At 37.1% G+C, this 16,600-nt stretch overlaps 2 protein-coding genes across 3 annotated transcripts; one reads left to right on the forward strand and one right to left on the reverse strand.

Annotated features, from left to right (window-relative positions):
- Window positions 1-101: 101 nt before the first annotated feature.
- On the forward strand, window positions 102-12,570 carry SAC3B (SAC3/GANP/Nin1/mts3/eIF-3 p25 family). 2 transcript variants are annotated; one of them, XM_012977029.2, is made up of 19 exons: window positions 102-572; window positions 1,259-1,348; window positions 1,701-1,802; window positions 2,117-2,332; window positions 2,989-3,090; window positions 3,525-3,767; window positions 4,711-4,827; window positions 5,806-6,042; window positions 6,451-6,627; window positions 6,712-6,962; window positions 7,203-7,303; window positions 7,409-7,624; window positions 8,205-8,432; window positions 8,509-8,600; window positions 8,697-8,790; window positions 9,056-9,148; window positions 9,241-10,037; window positions 10,116-10,230; window positions 10,743-12,570. In XM_012977029.2, exons 1-19 carry the CDS (start codon window positions 454-456, stop codon window positions 12,465-12,467), a joined length of 5,115 nt encoding a protein of 1,704 aa, XP_012832483.2. In that variant the 5' UTR covers window positions 102-453; the 3' UTR covers window positions 12,468-12,570. The 2 variants fall into 2 exon arrangements, with proteins under 2 accessions (XP_012832483.2, XP_088676705.1); XM_088820579.1 differs by having other exon boundaries at window positions 194-572; window positions 1,701-1,817.
- Window positions 12,571-13,220: 650 nt separating this feature from the next.
- LOC105976334 (Protein phosphatase 2C family protein) lies at window positions 13,221-15,762 on the reverse strand. The gene is made up of 2 exons (XM_013001605.2): window positions 14,212-15,762; window positions 13,221-13,435 (listed from the first exon to the last, which is right to left on the reverse strand). Exons 1-2 carry the CDS (start codon window positions 15,202-15,204, stop codon window positions 13,298-13,300), a joined length of 1,131 nt encoding a protein of 376 aa, XP_012857059.1. The 5' UTR covers window positions 15,205-15,762; the 3' UTR covers window positions 13,221-13,297.
- Window positions 15,763-16,600: the final 838 nt, after the last annotated feature.

A 16,600-nucleotide genomic window follows, 5' to 3' on the forward strand; every position in this document is an offset into this window, starting at 1 on the left:
AATAGATTCAAAATGTGTAGTCGTAAAAAGTTGTCAACTTGGTCCGATCCGATTTATGTCTAATTGAACTTAATGCAAACCGAATCCATGTGCATCGAACCAAATCTAATAGGGTCCATAAAATTGGATCCAAGTTACCAGCCCTAAATTAATTATTGCACAAATAGTATTCCAATTTCAAAAAAGTCTTCATAAAAGAAAAAGAACAGCGTTTTCGTAATACGACGCCGTTTGGCAATGTGCATATTCAGTCGTCGTCTTCAATCTGAAAAACCCTTCCCCCCAATTTTTTTCTTCTGACAAGACAAAATTACTGAGCTCCAAGGGACCTGAAGAAGACGACGTACAACCCTTCCCTAGGTGTATATTATACGCCTCTTCGATAGTTTCTCTCTCACACAGTTCACGTACTCGTATGTGGACAATAAAGATCTGAAAAATTCAGAAAGAAGAATGTCATTTGGTGGATTTGGGAAGAACTCTGGTCCAAGTACGCCGCCTGCAGCTCAGAACCCGTTTGCCCAATTTCCTCGCCTCCCTTCTCCGTCTCCTCCTCGTCCGATTTCACCTAGGTATGAGTTCTCTGTGTGTGTGTGTGTGTGTGTGTGTGTGTATTTTGGGTTATAATTTGAATTTATGTTTTATAATCTTAAATTTGGTGAAGTCTGTAGCAAATAGAAGTAGATAACTGTTCTGCTCATTTGATTTTAAAGGGAAAAACGAAGGGAATCTGTATATTGAATTACGAAATGCTCCTCCGTATGCCCCCGTTTATTGATTGTGATTATGTCGAGGTGTGGAACTCTTAGGATTCACTGTTTATGCTGCCTTTTTTACTTCTAACTATGTTGGTTGGGTTTAGAAGTCTTATTTATTTGGTTAAGAATACTGTAAATTAGTATTATGGTGTAAACTGGTTCTTATCCTTTCTTAAGGCAGAAAATTGAATTTATATCTATTTTTTGAAATGGGACTGCTCAATGGAACGGTGACTTGGGGGATTCAATTCTGCTAATCAATTTCGTTAACTTTATTCAAGTAGATAAGTTAGGGAATTCTGCAGCTTATAACTAGTGATAATTGAAAATTGGCAACCAGTTGGACATATTAGCGATGCTAAATCTGTTAAGTCACGAAGTCCATTTTATATGTCAGATGTTTTAGTTTTACAACTAGCACGATTCTTATAATCCTGCGATGTAGCTGTTTATACAAGTGTTCTCCCATTTATATTCATTGACCGGAATTTTTTGGTTAGGTCCTCAATCAATTATAGTGGCCTTGATGCTTCTGGGTCCACACCTTCACCGCCTTTGGCTTCCTCTCGCCCTTTTCCAGGAAGACACGAGTAATTATCCGTGAAATCTTACTGTTATTTAATAGCACATATTCGTTATATTTACCTTATTTATTTATGCCCAGGTGTTATGCATTTCTTTTGTTGTTTTTATGACTTATTGTCAGTTATATTACCTTTGATTTTTCAAAAAATAAAATTGGAATTTTTAGTGTAAGATTTCTTTTGTTTCTTATGGAGGCACAAACATCTTATGATCAAAGTTCTTATCATACGAAGTCCTGAAATACTCCGATATGTCGTTGAATTGTCACTGAGTTTTAGTTGAAGTTTAAAATTCCCACTGTATTGAATTCCAATCAACATTTTACTAACATTTTTCATTCTTCATTGCATCTGGCAGTCCTATAGATAAGAGCTACTCAGTTCCTTACCGAGCACCACCGCCTTCCCTGGTTGTTCAGAAAAATCTACACGCTAGTGGCCAGTATCGTCAAAATGAGCAGTACGTGCCTCAATTGTATGTTTTACCTTGTTTTGCAGCCTAATTCAGCCCTTCTATGTTATCTGTTGTGTTCTGTTTTTGCTACACTCATAATTTTCTAGATTTGAGCTCTGGTACTTACAACAGATTTTAGCTTTTTTGGAGTTATTATGCTTTCTCACTCTCTCTGTCACACGGACACAGATACAAATAAACTCCATCTTGTTTCATGTATGAGCTAATTGAGTTTCTGACACGCTTTATTTTTAATTATTGGATCTCTATAAACAATGAATTGATTATATTTATTGTTCATGGCATGGATTTTCTTTCAGAAGCAACGGGCCTCCTTTGAGATGGGATGATGTGAAAGCATCGCCATTTAAAGATCATGATGCCCGAACCTATCAAAGGCCTCCAGCCCTTCTGTCACAGAATGCTTCAAGTAATTCAAGAACTGGCCCCCCTGCTAAAACCTCAGAACTTCGATATATTGAAAGAGCCAATTTACCTTATTCTCAATCACTAGATGAAATTTCAAAAAACACCAGGTTTGTCATAGATAGTTTCTTTCTCTTTTAACTTTGTTTTTTCTTCTCATTTTCATCATTTCGGTTTTTGTGCGCATACTGGTCGTAAATAGCAAAATTTATATATTGTTTACACATTGTCGCCTGTAGTCAAAGCATATTACTAATATAATGATTGTGGGTGAATATCATTCCAAATGGACTTATAGATATGTGAATTCATTTGTAAGAGTATATTGACTGTGATAGTTCTGTGTGTACTTCTAGATTACGTTTTACCTCTAGAAGACTCTTCGAGAAGTGAATATTTATGTTTCTACTGGATGGTTATTTTAGTGCATTTGTTCCAAATTTGTGGAAATATCTGTAAAACCTTTTTACAAGTCCCATTTTGGAGATGGATATATTTCTTCGGAAGTGAACCAAATGCTATCAATGCCACCAAGGTGTCGATTATTAGTCTACTGCAATAACGTAACCATTTAACACAAATAACTTGTTCCATAATTGATTTTGGAGTTTGTATTTCATCATACCAAAAGTTTGGAACATAGCTTTGACATTAATTTTTCCTTTATGAATGTTCGCCAGAGATTTAGTGGCATTCTAATCATATGGTTTCAGTTGTGTATCCTTTGCACCAACTAACATTTTTCCTTCTTCATTGCATCTGGTAGTCCTTTAGATAAGAGCTACTCGGTTCCTTACCGAGCACCATCGCCGTCCCTGGTTGTTCAGAAAAATCTATATGCTGGTGGCCAGAATCGTCACAATGAGCAGTGAGTTCCTCAGAACATTGTACCTTGTTTTGCTGCCTAATTCAGCCTTTAAAGCACATTATGCTGTTATTTGTTATGCTCTGTTGTTGCCATATCTTATAATTTTCAAGATTCTAGCTTTGGTACTGAAAACACATTTTAGCTTTTTTGGAGTTATTATGCTTTCTCACTGTCTGTCACACGGACATAGTTTCAAACAAACTCCATCTTATTTCATGTATGCGCTAATTGAGTTTCTGACACTATACTTTAAATATTCGATCTCTATAAAATATACCATTTTATATTTGAAAAGAAGGATGCGAATACTTTATCCTAGATTTGCTATTCAGCATCTGATATGGGTTATTCCATGTCAATAGGAAGACTGGTGTAATTTAATTTTTAGTCTTCTTTGGAGCTCTGTGCCTTGTTCTCAATGAATTGGTTTGTAGGCACCATTTTGCGTCCTCCATGGGGGGTAATCATTCAAAGTCATCCAGCCATAATACCACACCACCAGCCCAACTGGGAACTCCCTCAGTCTCGACAACAGGAGGATCTTATCAATCTGGACCAGTGTTTCAGACCAAACACACAGATGGTCCATTTCCAAAAAGAACAAGATCACCGACACTTCTTACCACCGGTGGGGTTTCCCGAGAAGATAATGTTTCCGGTTCAGGTGGTCACCAAAGGTATCATGTTTAAGGGTGTTTAATAAATATTTTTGGAAGTATATTCAATATTGAGTTTGTAGTTCGACATGTCATTTTCACATTAATATAAGACCGATTGCGTTCTGAACTGTCAGATCGGCTAAACGTTAAGAGTTTGTTTATTCTGTATTTTGACCACTTTTCAGTAAACAAGCCTATACTAATTAAAAGGAAATCCTTTACTTGGGTATTTTTACCCTTTTTAAAATGCCATTGCTGCTTGTTGCTTCATTGTATTTAGGCATGCAATGGAAAATTTATTGTGAGAGGAGAAATGGAATATGTGGAAACAAATCAATTAGCTAAGTTCTTGAAAGCTTGAGCTATTTGTCTGAGTTTAGCAGCTTGTTTACTGGGTGCTGAAAGATTAAACACGTGAAGTTTTTATTAGTTCTAAATCTTTTGATAGTCAAATTTGCAAGTAACTATGTCACATATTAGTTTGGAGACACTAAAAGGGAAATAGAATGAACTGTTGTCAGTTAGTAAATACAAGTGTTAACTTGAGCTTAGTCCGAGCACGATCACAGTCATACAGAGTTGCTTCTGTATTTTATCATGGTCTGGGATTTTTTGAGTTTTTAACACGGGAATATAAGACATTATAGCATAATGTATGGAACTGTAAACAGTGATGCTGGAAGCACACACTCTTAAAGATTCTGACTCAACATTTTTTGGGTTTTATATCACATTCCTAGCAAGTTCAGTTTTAAAAACTGGTACTGGCAAATACATCATTCACATTTTGCACTTTATAATTAAAGGTGAGAGATAATACTCCATAAATTATATACCAATACTCTTTGAAATGGTTATTATAACCCTATGATATAGCTACACCTCTTACACATGTGCAAGCAATCAGCAATATATGTTTTGAGTTTTTATATTTCTGTCTAATAATTGGAATTTCTTGTAGATCTTTGGTCAACTATAGGGACCTTGATGCTCCTGAGGCGATGCCTTCACCGCCTTTGGCTTTTGACAGCAGCTTCCCTAGTAGGGATCCCCCTCGCCCTTTTGCTGGAGCTCAAAAGTAATTATCTGTTCTATCTGGGCTGTCATTCTATTTGGAAACCTTTATTTACTTCACTGGCTGTTAACTGTAACGTACCTCTAATTTACATGTGCATCTCACACTTTGTGCCACAAACTGTTTTTTTGCTAGAAATTCTTCCAATCACTTCAAATTTCATGCTCGATTTGTTTTCTTCTTCCTTCCAAAGTATATCTATCAGAATTCCCTGATTAAAGCATTGGGAGCAGTGAACAATGAACGTCTTGTGAGTAACAATTGTTGGAATAATGTGCTCCATTTTTAACTTATAGTTTGCAGGGTCAAAGACAATTGCATGTGAATGTAATAACACATACCTTGTTTCCTATATTTAGTGCAACTGGTTCAAGTTTGAAAATTTTACTGCTCAATTTACCTTAATAAACAACACATTGTTCCCGTTGTCTGCCTCTTTGCATATTTGCTACAAACTAGCCAATTCTAGACTGCATCTTCATAATTTCAACCATTATTTTAGTTTCTGGAGTTTTTTTTCTTTCCTCATATCTTTCTTCCTCGGTGGTTATAAGTTAAGATTCTCATTCATCATGTGATCAGCTATATTAATATTGGGCATTGTTTTTTTTATTTTTTATTTTTTTATTTTTAATGTTTGGGGTTGTAGAAGATAAGAACTCATATTTACAGTGAAGGTTCTGCATGCCTTTACCTAGAAGTTGAAAATGAGTTTCTGGGATATTAGTGATTAATATCAGCCAGATAACTCATATTAAAAGCAGCTGTCGGTCTTATTTAGATCTATTACTCCAAGTCTCTCTGAAATTCTTCTTTTGCTCAATTTTGTACTTGTATAATTGTTAATGTTTGCATTTTCTCAATATAACACCATGAGATTAATAAATTTAGAGTGAGGTCCAAATCGGTTGGTTGTGATCAACCGTAATCATGTGAATTATACCAAATCTCAATGTATAATGCTGTGTGTTTGTAATGCAGTCATTATCACTCCCGCACGTGGGCGAATCAATCAACATCCTCTATCAATAATACCACTCAACTGGTTCAAGAAGATATGCCTTCAGTCTCGACAAGTGGTGCCTATCAATCTGGAAGGACATTTCAGACCACACATGTAGATGGTTCACTTCCAAAACGAACGAGATCTCCAACAATTCCATCTCCCAGTGGTGGTTTCACACAGAATCCTGCTATTGCATCTGATGGTTACAAACGGTATGAGACTATGAGAGAGTTTCACTTAGGGCATATTTTTTCTTTTTGTGAAGTTCCCACTTTCACAATTAAAATAATAGAGAAGTGGAATTCTACTATGATGCAGTAATAAGTGGGTTCTGGTCAGACTGATGTTATTATGCCTTGGTGTGGCTGATTGCATTATGATTAGATTTTGCTACTTAATCAAGTTGCTGAAGTGCTACTTTGGTTGTCTGTTTCTGGTTGCATTGTTGTCTGGTTATCCGTTTGTAATCAATCAACCATCACGAATGAGCTACATTGTGCTATATCACTGTATTTTTTGTCCGACTATTATTTTCATTTAAGAACTGTAGTACTGCCCCTACTTTTTGGGGGCTAATGTCTTTGCATTATTTATAAGTTGAGGACAAATTTTCCTTCCAGAGCTCATGGTTTTCCAAATCAAAGTCAGTCTCCAACATCTGTACCAACCATCAGCGTTGAAACCTCTATCAACAAGCCCATGCACTTTCCAGCTGTCAAACGGACCAAGATACCACTTCTATCTTCACCTGATAAAAAAATTCAAGAGAATTTGGATCCTGCAGAAGATATTGAGCGGTAAATATCATCTTATTGCGTTCTTTGTATATTAATACTGTGCTACATATGGAACCTTCATCGTATTGTGCATATGTTGTATAGGGAATTACATGCCAAGGCAAAGCGTTTGGCCCGGTTTAAAGATGAACTAAGCCAACCCGTGGAAAGTCATCCTACTGTTAGAAATCAAACTGTTGCAACCAAAATGCAACACCATCTTACACCCGAGAGAGAGAGAGAGGATCCAACAATGGATGTGATGGGGGATACCGTTGGTGGCAATTTTTCGTCAGAATATGAAGGCGTGGCATCACCCAGTAATATAGTTGGAGTATGTCCAGATATGTGTCCAGGTACCTCTTTCAAATTGGTATAATGTTAACTCTGTAATGAATTTTTATTTGGTCCATATCACCATATGCATTTGCTTGGCATGAGTGCTGCAAAAGGAGACATAATAACATGTAATGTCTGGGATTTGTTGGATAAGGCTTCTCTCTCTTGACTGAGGAGTCATGTATTATGCACAACTTAGTAAAAAAAGTGCACTGGTTTACTAAATTCTAATAAATCTGACGATTTTCATCCCGCAGGGTCCGAGAGAGCTGAACGTGAAAGAAAAGGAGATCTTGATCAATATGAACGCCTGGATGGAGATAGAAATCTGACCAGTGAATTTCTTGCCGTGAAAAAGGTATATATTGGATATCTTCCCCAACTAATAATAAATAATGGTAAATGAATATTCTTAAGTTAATAACACAAACACGCTGATGGAAATTGTCTTGTGATTCTCTAGTACACTAGGACTGCAGAGAGGGAAGCAGAGCTTATTCGTCCAATGCCCATCTTGCGAAACACAATGGACTATCTTCTGAATTTGCTAGATGAGCCTTATGATGATAGATTCCTTGGCTTGTATAACTTCTTATGGGATAGGATGAGGGCCATCCGTATGGATTTGAGGATGCAGCATATCTTCAATCTAGAGGCCATCAGTATGCTGGAGCAAATGGTATGTTTTTGTCTGCTTGATGTCTTATAAGAAACAAGATATTGCATAAGCTAGCAATTGTATCTCAACATAAAAACTCATGTGGATTGTCATACGAATGAGTAGATATTTGATGCGCAATTAGTATTTCCATGTCTATGAACCAAGAAAATCTTTATTTTGTATTGGACTATTGGCACACAGTTTTGTTTGAGGAGTGGTATCTCAAATTGCATAAAGAAGTTGGTCGTCAACACAGTCTCGATATAGCAATTTGGGAATTTTTCTCTTACCGAAACCACAATATCCTTTCTTGAAACTTCTTAATGGGGAAGAAAATGTTTTTTTTCCCTTTCCTTTTTGATACTTGCGACTGTTTCAGCCTTTGAATAGTGTCTTTTATATGGTGTCATTTTCTCCATTTTGCTTGCTTTGTCTTTATTACAGAAAACACATCTACAAAATGTTCTTGTCTGTCCACCTCTAAATTCTCAAACCCCGAATTTTCCTCCATCTGACAGTCCCCTCCTTTTAAGGTGTTGATGACGTACTTTTGTGTATTGAAGAAACTAACTTATGTGTCTAATAATTCTCCTGGCAGATAAGGCTTCACATAATAGCCATGCACGAATTATGTGAATATACTAAAGGAGAGGGATTCTCTGAGGGATTTGATGCACATCTTAATATTGAGCAGATGAACAAAACATCTGTTGAATTGTTTCAGTTTTATGACGATCACAGAAAAAAAGGAGTACATGTATCATCAGAAAGAGAATTTAGAGGCTATTATGCACTCCTCAAGCTTGACAAGCATCCAGGCTATAAAGTAAGTCATCTAAGATGGAAATTGGTTCTACAACTCCCATTTTGATTTTGTCTGTGAAATAAGAAAATCATGCCAGGTTGAACCTGCAGAGCTGTCACTTGATCTGGCTAAGATGACTGCAGAAATGAGGCAAACTCCAGAAGTGGTATTTGCCCGTGATGTAGCAAGGTTTGTTTAACCCCAAAGTATTATTTGTTTGGGTTCATAATTTCTTGTCAGTGAGTATTATCCTCTAACAATACCAATATTTCTACTTAATTGCAGAGCCTGCAGAACAGGGAATTTTATTGCCTTCTTTAGGCTTGCCCACAAAGCTAGCTATCTTCAAGCATGTCTAATGCACGCTCATTTCTCTAAGGTAGGGCTTAGCTGCTGATAACTGCCGTTCCAATTTAATCACTCTATTAACTAAGTCTGTGGACATAAAGTCATACATTTGATTTTCTTCTCCAATGATCATGCTCTCCAACATTTCAGTTCGATTGTACGAATCTCATGGCAGTTCGAATATGGCTTGTTTTATTTTATGTTTGTGGCTTAGTTATGTCAGTAATCGGAAAATTGCTTGCAGTTATGATGAGGAGTTTTACAATGATGTTTTATTTCTTTGCTGTTTGTTTCAGTTACGGACCCAGGCCCTTGCTTCATTGCACGCTGGTCTGCAGATTAACCAAGGGATTCCCATCACTCATGTTGCTAAGTGGCTTGGGATGGAGGTAAAATTTTTCATATTGTTGTCGTCACTTGCTCCTGTTGAATGTCTGAGAAGTTTCATCTTTGTTTTTTCCTCGTCTCTGTTCAAAATCAGGAAGAGGACATAGGAGACCTTCTGGAATACTATGGTTTCTCACTCAAGGATTTCGAAGAACCATATATGGTGAAGGACAATGCATTTATCAATGTCGATAAAGACTTCCCTGTCAAGCGTTCAAAACTGGTCAATGGGAAAAGGTCAAGGGTGATAGCTAGTGATGTCTCACTACCTTCACTTACTGAATTGTATTCTGCCGAGGAAGTTAAAGAATTCCAGCTAAGGAAGAATCCTGAGCCAATACCTGTACCTTTACAACCTGTTGTGCCCGTAAATACTACCCAGTTCCATGATCAGAAAATGCATGATTTTGGTACCATCTTATCCCCAAAATCCCCAAAATCCCCAAAAGGCAACATGCACGGTCCCATGGATAAAACAGCCATTTCTCTACTGATGTCTGATAAAAAAATGGTTGGACATGAGGCTGAGGTGACACCAGCTAGTCCCTTGGTATTGGATTTTTCCAATAGTGCCTCTGAATATCAACGAAGTAGAGTTGAATCTGCACAGAAACCGAAGTTTGAACCTGTTTTTAGAAACTCTTTTGGTAGATCAATCAAGCATGATGTTGAAGCAACAGCACCAATCACACCAGAAAGTGCTGAGGAAAATAGATTACATGTGGTGCCTCTAAATTCTGTTGTCCATACTCCAATACCACAACCTATGTTCACTGAAGACTTAGAAGATGAAGAAGAGACAGGTATCATGGAAGAAGATAATTCTGATGAAGTGGCAACAAGTTATTATAACAAAGAAGTTGTGGAAGCCAAACTTAAGCTGATTCTGAGGTTGTAGATTATTCTAGCTTTGTGGATGTTTATGATTATTGTTTTATTGGATATTGTCCTTACTTATTAATTTTTCAGGATATGGAAGCGTCGTACAGCAAAGAAAAGGGAACTGCGTGAGCACAAACAGTTGGCAGCAAATGCTGCCTTGAGTTTGCTTTCTCTGGGTCCACCAATTTGGCGATTTGAAGTAGTGAGTATTTCTTCAAAGCTGTGTTATGTTATCTCTTTATGTACTGAATAGCGCATTATATGTATTTCTCACTCTCTTATGTTGTGATGTCTGTTTAGACTCTCTGTTTGTAGTTTGTATAATAGGGTTCTTTTAGCAGTGATTAGTCCCTTTTGTTATGTTATGATGTATAGGCTTTAGACCAATCAGGAATTTGGACTCTAAACAGCTACCTAAATTTGTTATAGTCAATAATCCTTCAAGTTTTGCAAGCTTAATTCTTCTTTAATTCCATGAAAATTGGAGTCCCATTTGTGAACAATATAGTTGATTTACAATGATGCTCATTTTGAGGGACGTCAATTACATTTTTGCAATCTGAATCTTGTGAATTGTTGAAGTGAATATTTTAGGATTTGTTATATTATGAGGAATATATCTATTTCTTTTAATTTGCATTTTTGATATCTGTGGCATATTTTAGTAAGGTTTTTAATTGTTTTTTTTTTCTTTCCCCCCTCCCTCCTCTAAAGCAATCAGGCGATTTCCACACATTCAACATTGACCATGTCATGAGTGAAAGACATGAAATTCAAGAAAGATCATGGTCAGTGCTGAATCCTTCTGATGTGGTAGCTGCTAAACTCATCGAAAGAAATCAAGACGCCAAATTTCTTTGCTGGAAGTTAGTTTTATGTTCTCAGGAGGCGTCTGTGCATAAAGACAACGTGGGTTCATGGTTACATTCTAAGCTTATGCCCGGCAACAATGATGGTGATGGCGACCTGCTTGTATCATCTCCTGGTCTAGCAATTTGGAGAAATTGGATTTCTACGCAATCCGGTGTTGACCCAACGTGTTGTTTGTCGGTTATTAAGAGCATCCAATTTGAGGATATAAATAAATCAATAACAGGAGCAAGTGCAGTTCTCTTCGTTTTATCAGACCATATTCCCCTAGAGATCCAGAAGAAACGTCTTCATGATATTGTTATGTCTCTACCTTCTGGTTCTCGTTTGCCTCTTCTTATCTTGAGTGGCTCTCGCAAGGACGAGTCTAATACCTCCGACATAGCTTATCTTTTGGGACTCCACAACATTGACAAACAAAGGGTAGTTATGTTGGACATCGTTTTTCTGAAAGACAGGGATACGAAAAAAATGGATGGATTTTTCAGCGATAAACATTTAAGAGAAGCGCTAGAATGGCTGGCTAGTGAATCACCACCGCAGATAGTTCTCACCGAGACAAAAACACGTGAATTGGTTTTGTCCCATTTAAATTCTACCCTCGGGATTCTTGAGGATACAAATACTCACGGAGTTGGTCCGAACAACTGCATTTCGGCTTTCAACGAAGCTTTGGACCAATCGATGAAGCAAATGGCAGCTGCAGCCCATGCAAATCCCATTGGTTGGCCTTGTCCGGAAATTGACTTTCTCGAGAAGTCAACCGACGAGTACAGAGCCGCAGTTTGGTATTTACCGAGCATAGGATGGAGCTCACCTTCGAGAACCGACATGTTAATTTCTGCATTAAATGATTTAAAGCTCCCCGTTTTTGAGGATGACCTTTCATGGTTACATAGAGGTCTTAACATTGGTGATGATATTGAGAGTCTAATATCGCGGCTTGAAAATTGCTTAATCGGATATTTAACAGAGACGAGTAAGATGATGGGAGTAGACTTGGCCCAAAAAGAGGCAGGTATCGTGCTTCAAAAGAACACACGGCTCGAGCTTCACAACACTACCTATTACATAATTCCGAAGTGGGCATCGATTTTCCGAAGGCTATTTAGTTGGCGGCTAATGAATTTAAACCGTGGAGAAGTGTCTTCAGTATATACATTATTATTGCAGCAGAAAAGTTCCGAAGATGATACGGAGTCGAAAAGCAGTAGATTTCCGCCTCCACATGTCGTCCATCTGTCACTCGACGAAATGGTTGAAATTAGCGGTTTCCATCGGGAATTGGGGTCCAATCAAACGGAACACGAAGCATTTCAAACGAGGTCATTACCACCTATGGCCTATGATGATGCTGTAATAATGGAGCATCGAGAGACGAATTCACAGGATAGCTTATTGACAAGTTATGACCATTCAATAGCTGAGGAAGAAAATGAAGATGGAGTTCAGGTGGTGCACATGACTAAAGCAGCTAGTATTAATGTAACCGATAAATTAACTGAATTATTGGAGAAGTGTAATATTGTGCAAAACCAGATTGACAAGAAGCTGTCATTCTATTTTTGATTTTTTTTTTCTTTTTTCTTTTTTGGGGTTAAATGTGAAATTGTAAAGAAGAAGCTGACACATAAGTACTTTTGTGTAAGGTGTTATATCTTTTTGCCATCTTCCCGACAGAAGCTGCTTTAAATCAATGCCCATAGTCTGTGATATCCAATTTCACACTTCATTGGTACACTGTCTGTGTGTCAGTGTGTGTTGATTTCTTGCTGTAGTGCTCAATTATTTGTTCAACTGTCAATTTTTGGAAGTCTTATATTCAGATGTTTACGAATTGATTCGAGCTGAATCCATTTTTGTTCGAGTTTGTTTGAATTTTTATCGACCTTGCAAAGTTGTTGTGTCTGAGCTTAATTTGATAAGAAATTGAGTCGACCCCGAACGAACGAGCTTTAATCGAGCAAAACATGAACCGAGTTCGGGCACTTCTTCGTCTTTTGTACATATTTTATCAAATTTCTGTTCGAGCTTTATACGTTTGATTTGTTATGTAGAGAAATTGAGCTGAAACGAGCTCTTATAACACTCTCAAATCGAGTATCGAGAAATTTGGTTTGATTTTCATTCATAAAATCCGGTTAATCATCCTCCTGCTCAACGTGTTGAATCATTGTCGTAAAATTAGCACAAATGGAACACAAAGAAACATTTTAAAAGCACGAATTGAAGTAAACTGAATCACATGCAACAACAACATACGCTAGAACACATCAAAGTATATACAGTATCTGCATTGTAATAACCATCGCCACGCAAATATTTCAAGACGATAAACGAAAAGTAGATGTGGTATTTAAAAATCAGAGTAATCCATGAGCTACTGCCCAATGTTGTCTTTATACATTATTCAAGTCTTTAATGTGTACAATGATGATTGTTATATCATCCGTGCGGTTTTCGTGCTCTAACCACGATTTGTATGATTCCGCAGCAATGGCTGAACAAGCATCTCTTGGGTCAGCATATTTGTTAACCTGCATTTACGGAATAAATGAACAAAATCAGAGATAACGATTTCCCTAACTGATATTTTTTTTCTGTCTCTCACCTTCATGAACGATCAACTCAAGGAAACGTGAATAATCAATACGAGAATCGTATTCATCACCACTTCGATTTCATTAACAAAATATTAATTGCAGAATAGGTGCTTAATAAATATGATACTAACCAAGTGAAAACTAACACATTGTTCGTCACGTTACGGCCATTAAATACTCTTTCACAAAATAGATTACTAATTCAGGGGCAAGGCCTTAAAGGCTTAAACGGCTTATTCTATCCTACACGTGGTGAACTTCACCGGGTAATATACAATCATACACGAGTAACATTCATATAGACATATTTTACACACGTATACACATGTTTATGTGTGTAAATCTACAATACCAACTTAACCATAAGATAAAAACGGTTCTGGAAAAAGTACGATTTTACCAAACATAGCCAACACATTGCAATTGCATTTCATCCTTTCACCATATAGCAAAGCAACACATAAACTACAAGAATTAACTCCCCTTACTCATAAAAACTCCCGGAATTAACTAAAATATACTCTAAATAACCGCTTGTATGTGTGCTTATTATGGTGACTAGATCGAATTATTCCTAAAAGTCAGTGATAAATATCGACTAACGAAGGTAAAAGGGACAAGCTGCAATCAATAAACTTCAATTTCAGGCTGCAAAAATCAACAAGAAAAAAAAAAGTAAAGATAACAGTCGCATAAATCGTAAAATATACCATGTCGACGACTGTCTGGCTGGACAGAAACTCGAAAACCCCATCACTCGCAACAACAAAGAAAGGATGATTCGGCGCAATCTGCACCGTCGAAACTTCCGGATCAGCCACCACACCGATCTTCTCAGCTGTACTATCACCAACACTTCGTGTAAACGCAGTTCCAGGGTACATCCCGTTTTGCACCCACAATCTCGGAGGATCGCTCCCCTCGGATTCCTCATCACCCCACGACTGAATTCTTGGATCTTTTATCCCTTCAACTTGATCAACACTCAAAACCCTGGCCCCACAAAGCTTCACCCTTTCGCACTCGTCTTTTCTGAACGGGGTTTGATCGTACGACAAATCCTGAGCGACCAGCTTATCACCTTCCTTAACAGCTAGAACCGCTCTCGAATCACCCACATTTGCCACATAGAGCTTATCACCGATTACTAGGGCTGTTATAGCCGTGGTGCCGCTCATGGAATCGTCTATTAGGTTTTCGGTGTGGAGTTCCTCGTTTGTCGATAGAAACGCAGTGCTGTAAGCCTTAATGGGATCTTCCAGCAACGAAGAATCATTCGACAGCTTCTCGACTAGCTTATCCTTGACGAAATTCGAGCATTGCGTACCGGACAAACCGTGCCCATCGAACACACCGAAGAAATGGACATTCGGGTTGCCCTGGATGTTTGTTCTGACACAGCAGCTGTCTTGATTTTCTTTATCAGGGGTTTCTGGGTAATAACCTCGTTGCGAAAGGACGGAATAGGATAACCGGAGATTGTTCGAAGGGATGTCGACGATTTCTAGGGAAGGGGTATTGGCGAGAATACGGGTGTTTTGGCCGGGGTATATGACGGATTCGTCGTCGGAAGATGGGGGGTATCTTTTGCAGCACTTGGCCTGAACGCAGCCCATTTTCCAACGGATGTTCAAGAACTTGGGGAAGAAATTGGCCCTTGAACACCAATTGTTCGGCAAAATGCCCGAGAGAAATTTAGGCATTTGGGGAAGAACTGAGCCCAGAAAGTAACGCGATTCTTGCGGAAAATGGCGGAAATGAAGGGAACGGATTATCTAAATCCAACATTGTCAGACTTCTCTGAACGGAAATTTTACCGAATTGATTTTTCTCCCATATAGAAAAAAAGAAAAAAAAACAAAACCCCCCACGAAGAAGGCAGTTTTTCTGGGAATCGAATACTAAAAACGAAAAAGAAGGGATTTTTATTTAATTTTTCTTTTTTTTTCTTTTTTGCGAGGAAGGAAACTGCAACAAGTTAGAATAACCCAATGAAGAAGAAATGATCGGAATCGGAATTCTGAGTTGACATTGGAGAAGACTCGTGCTTTGCAGAAAAGGGGCAAAAAAGAAAAAAAAAAAAAAAGAATTGGAATATTAAAAAAAAAAAAAAATCCCTAGAATCAACAACCCTAATTTACAAGCAAAAGGCGCAATCTTTTTGTTTTGGTTTTTGATCAAAAAGACAATAGAGAAAAATGGCTCTTTGTCAAATTGGTAGGGAAAGAGGAGGGCGTGGGGGCACTGATTGTGGGTCCCACATAGAAAATATATTCTTTTTTGCCGTAATAAATATACTATCATTTAATTCTAAAAAATAAATTATAATATCATTTATAAGTATTTTAATTAAATGCCAATAAAAAACAATAAAAATAAAATGAAAATAGAGCATTTATTATATTTGATAAATTTAATTTCAATAGAAATTTAAAAAAAATGTGAAGTTGAAAGTGACGTTTGATTACAAGACTTATGATAGAGATTTTTATTTGAGACGAGATTTTTATTTGAGACTTGTTCGATTTTGTCATCGGTCCCTAGGTTGAACTTGTCGTATATAGTTAGCTTAGGTGTGATTTATGAGAAATTTTCGGCAGATTGTCGAATTTATTTTCTAGTAATGAACATGAAATTAATATCGTTCCATATTTGAACAATTAATACTCTATCACTGGACCAAAATGCGTTTCAGGAGACGAAAAAAATAATTATGCGACTTATGAACCATTGGATAATATATTAATATATAGTATATAGTTCCCATCAAATTAATTAAGAACCATTGCATCTTATGGCTCAATTGTCAAATTCATTATCTTGAATGTCTCAAAAAGCATCTTAAGTTTTTAATACAAGGTTGTCATGTTGTGTTATGCATGTTTGTCTTCTTGTGCTACACATTTTTCTTTAGTGTTAGAATCTTGTAATAACCTCAACAAATGTTACATCTCTTTCTCAAACAATTCTCTTTTTATTTTTATTTATTTATTTAAATATGGAATTTTATGAGCCATCAATTATTTTTATCTCCAACGATATGGTAGTTGTAAACCTAGCTAATTGTGCACTATGAAATTATCCATATGATATGTCTAA

This window comes from Erythranthe guttata, chromosome 7 (genome assembly GCF_056151865.1).
Source record: "Erythranthe guttata isolate IM_541 chromosome 7, IM_541, whole genome shotgun sequence".
Classification (NCBI taxonomy): domain Eukaryota; kingdom Viridiplantae; phylum Streptophyta; class Magnoliopsida; order Lamiales; family Phrymaceae; genus Erythranthe; species Erythranthe guttata.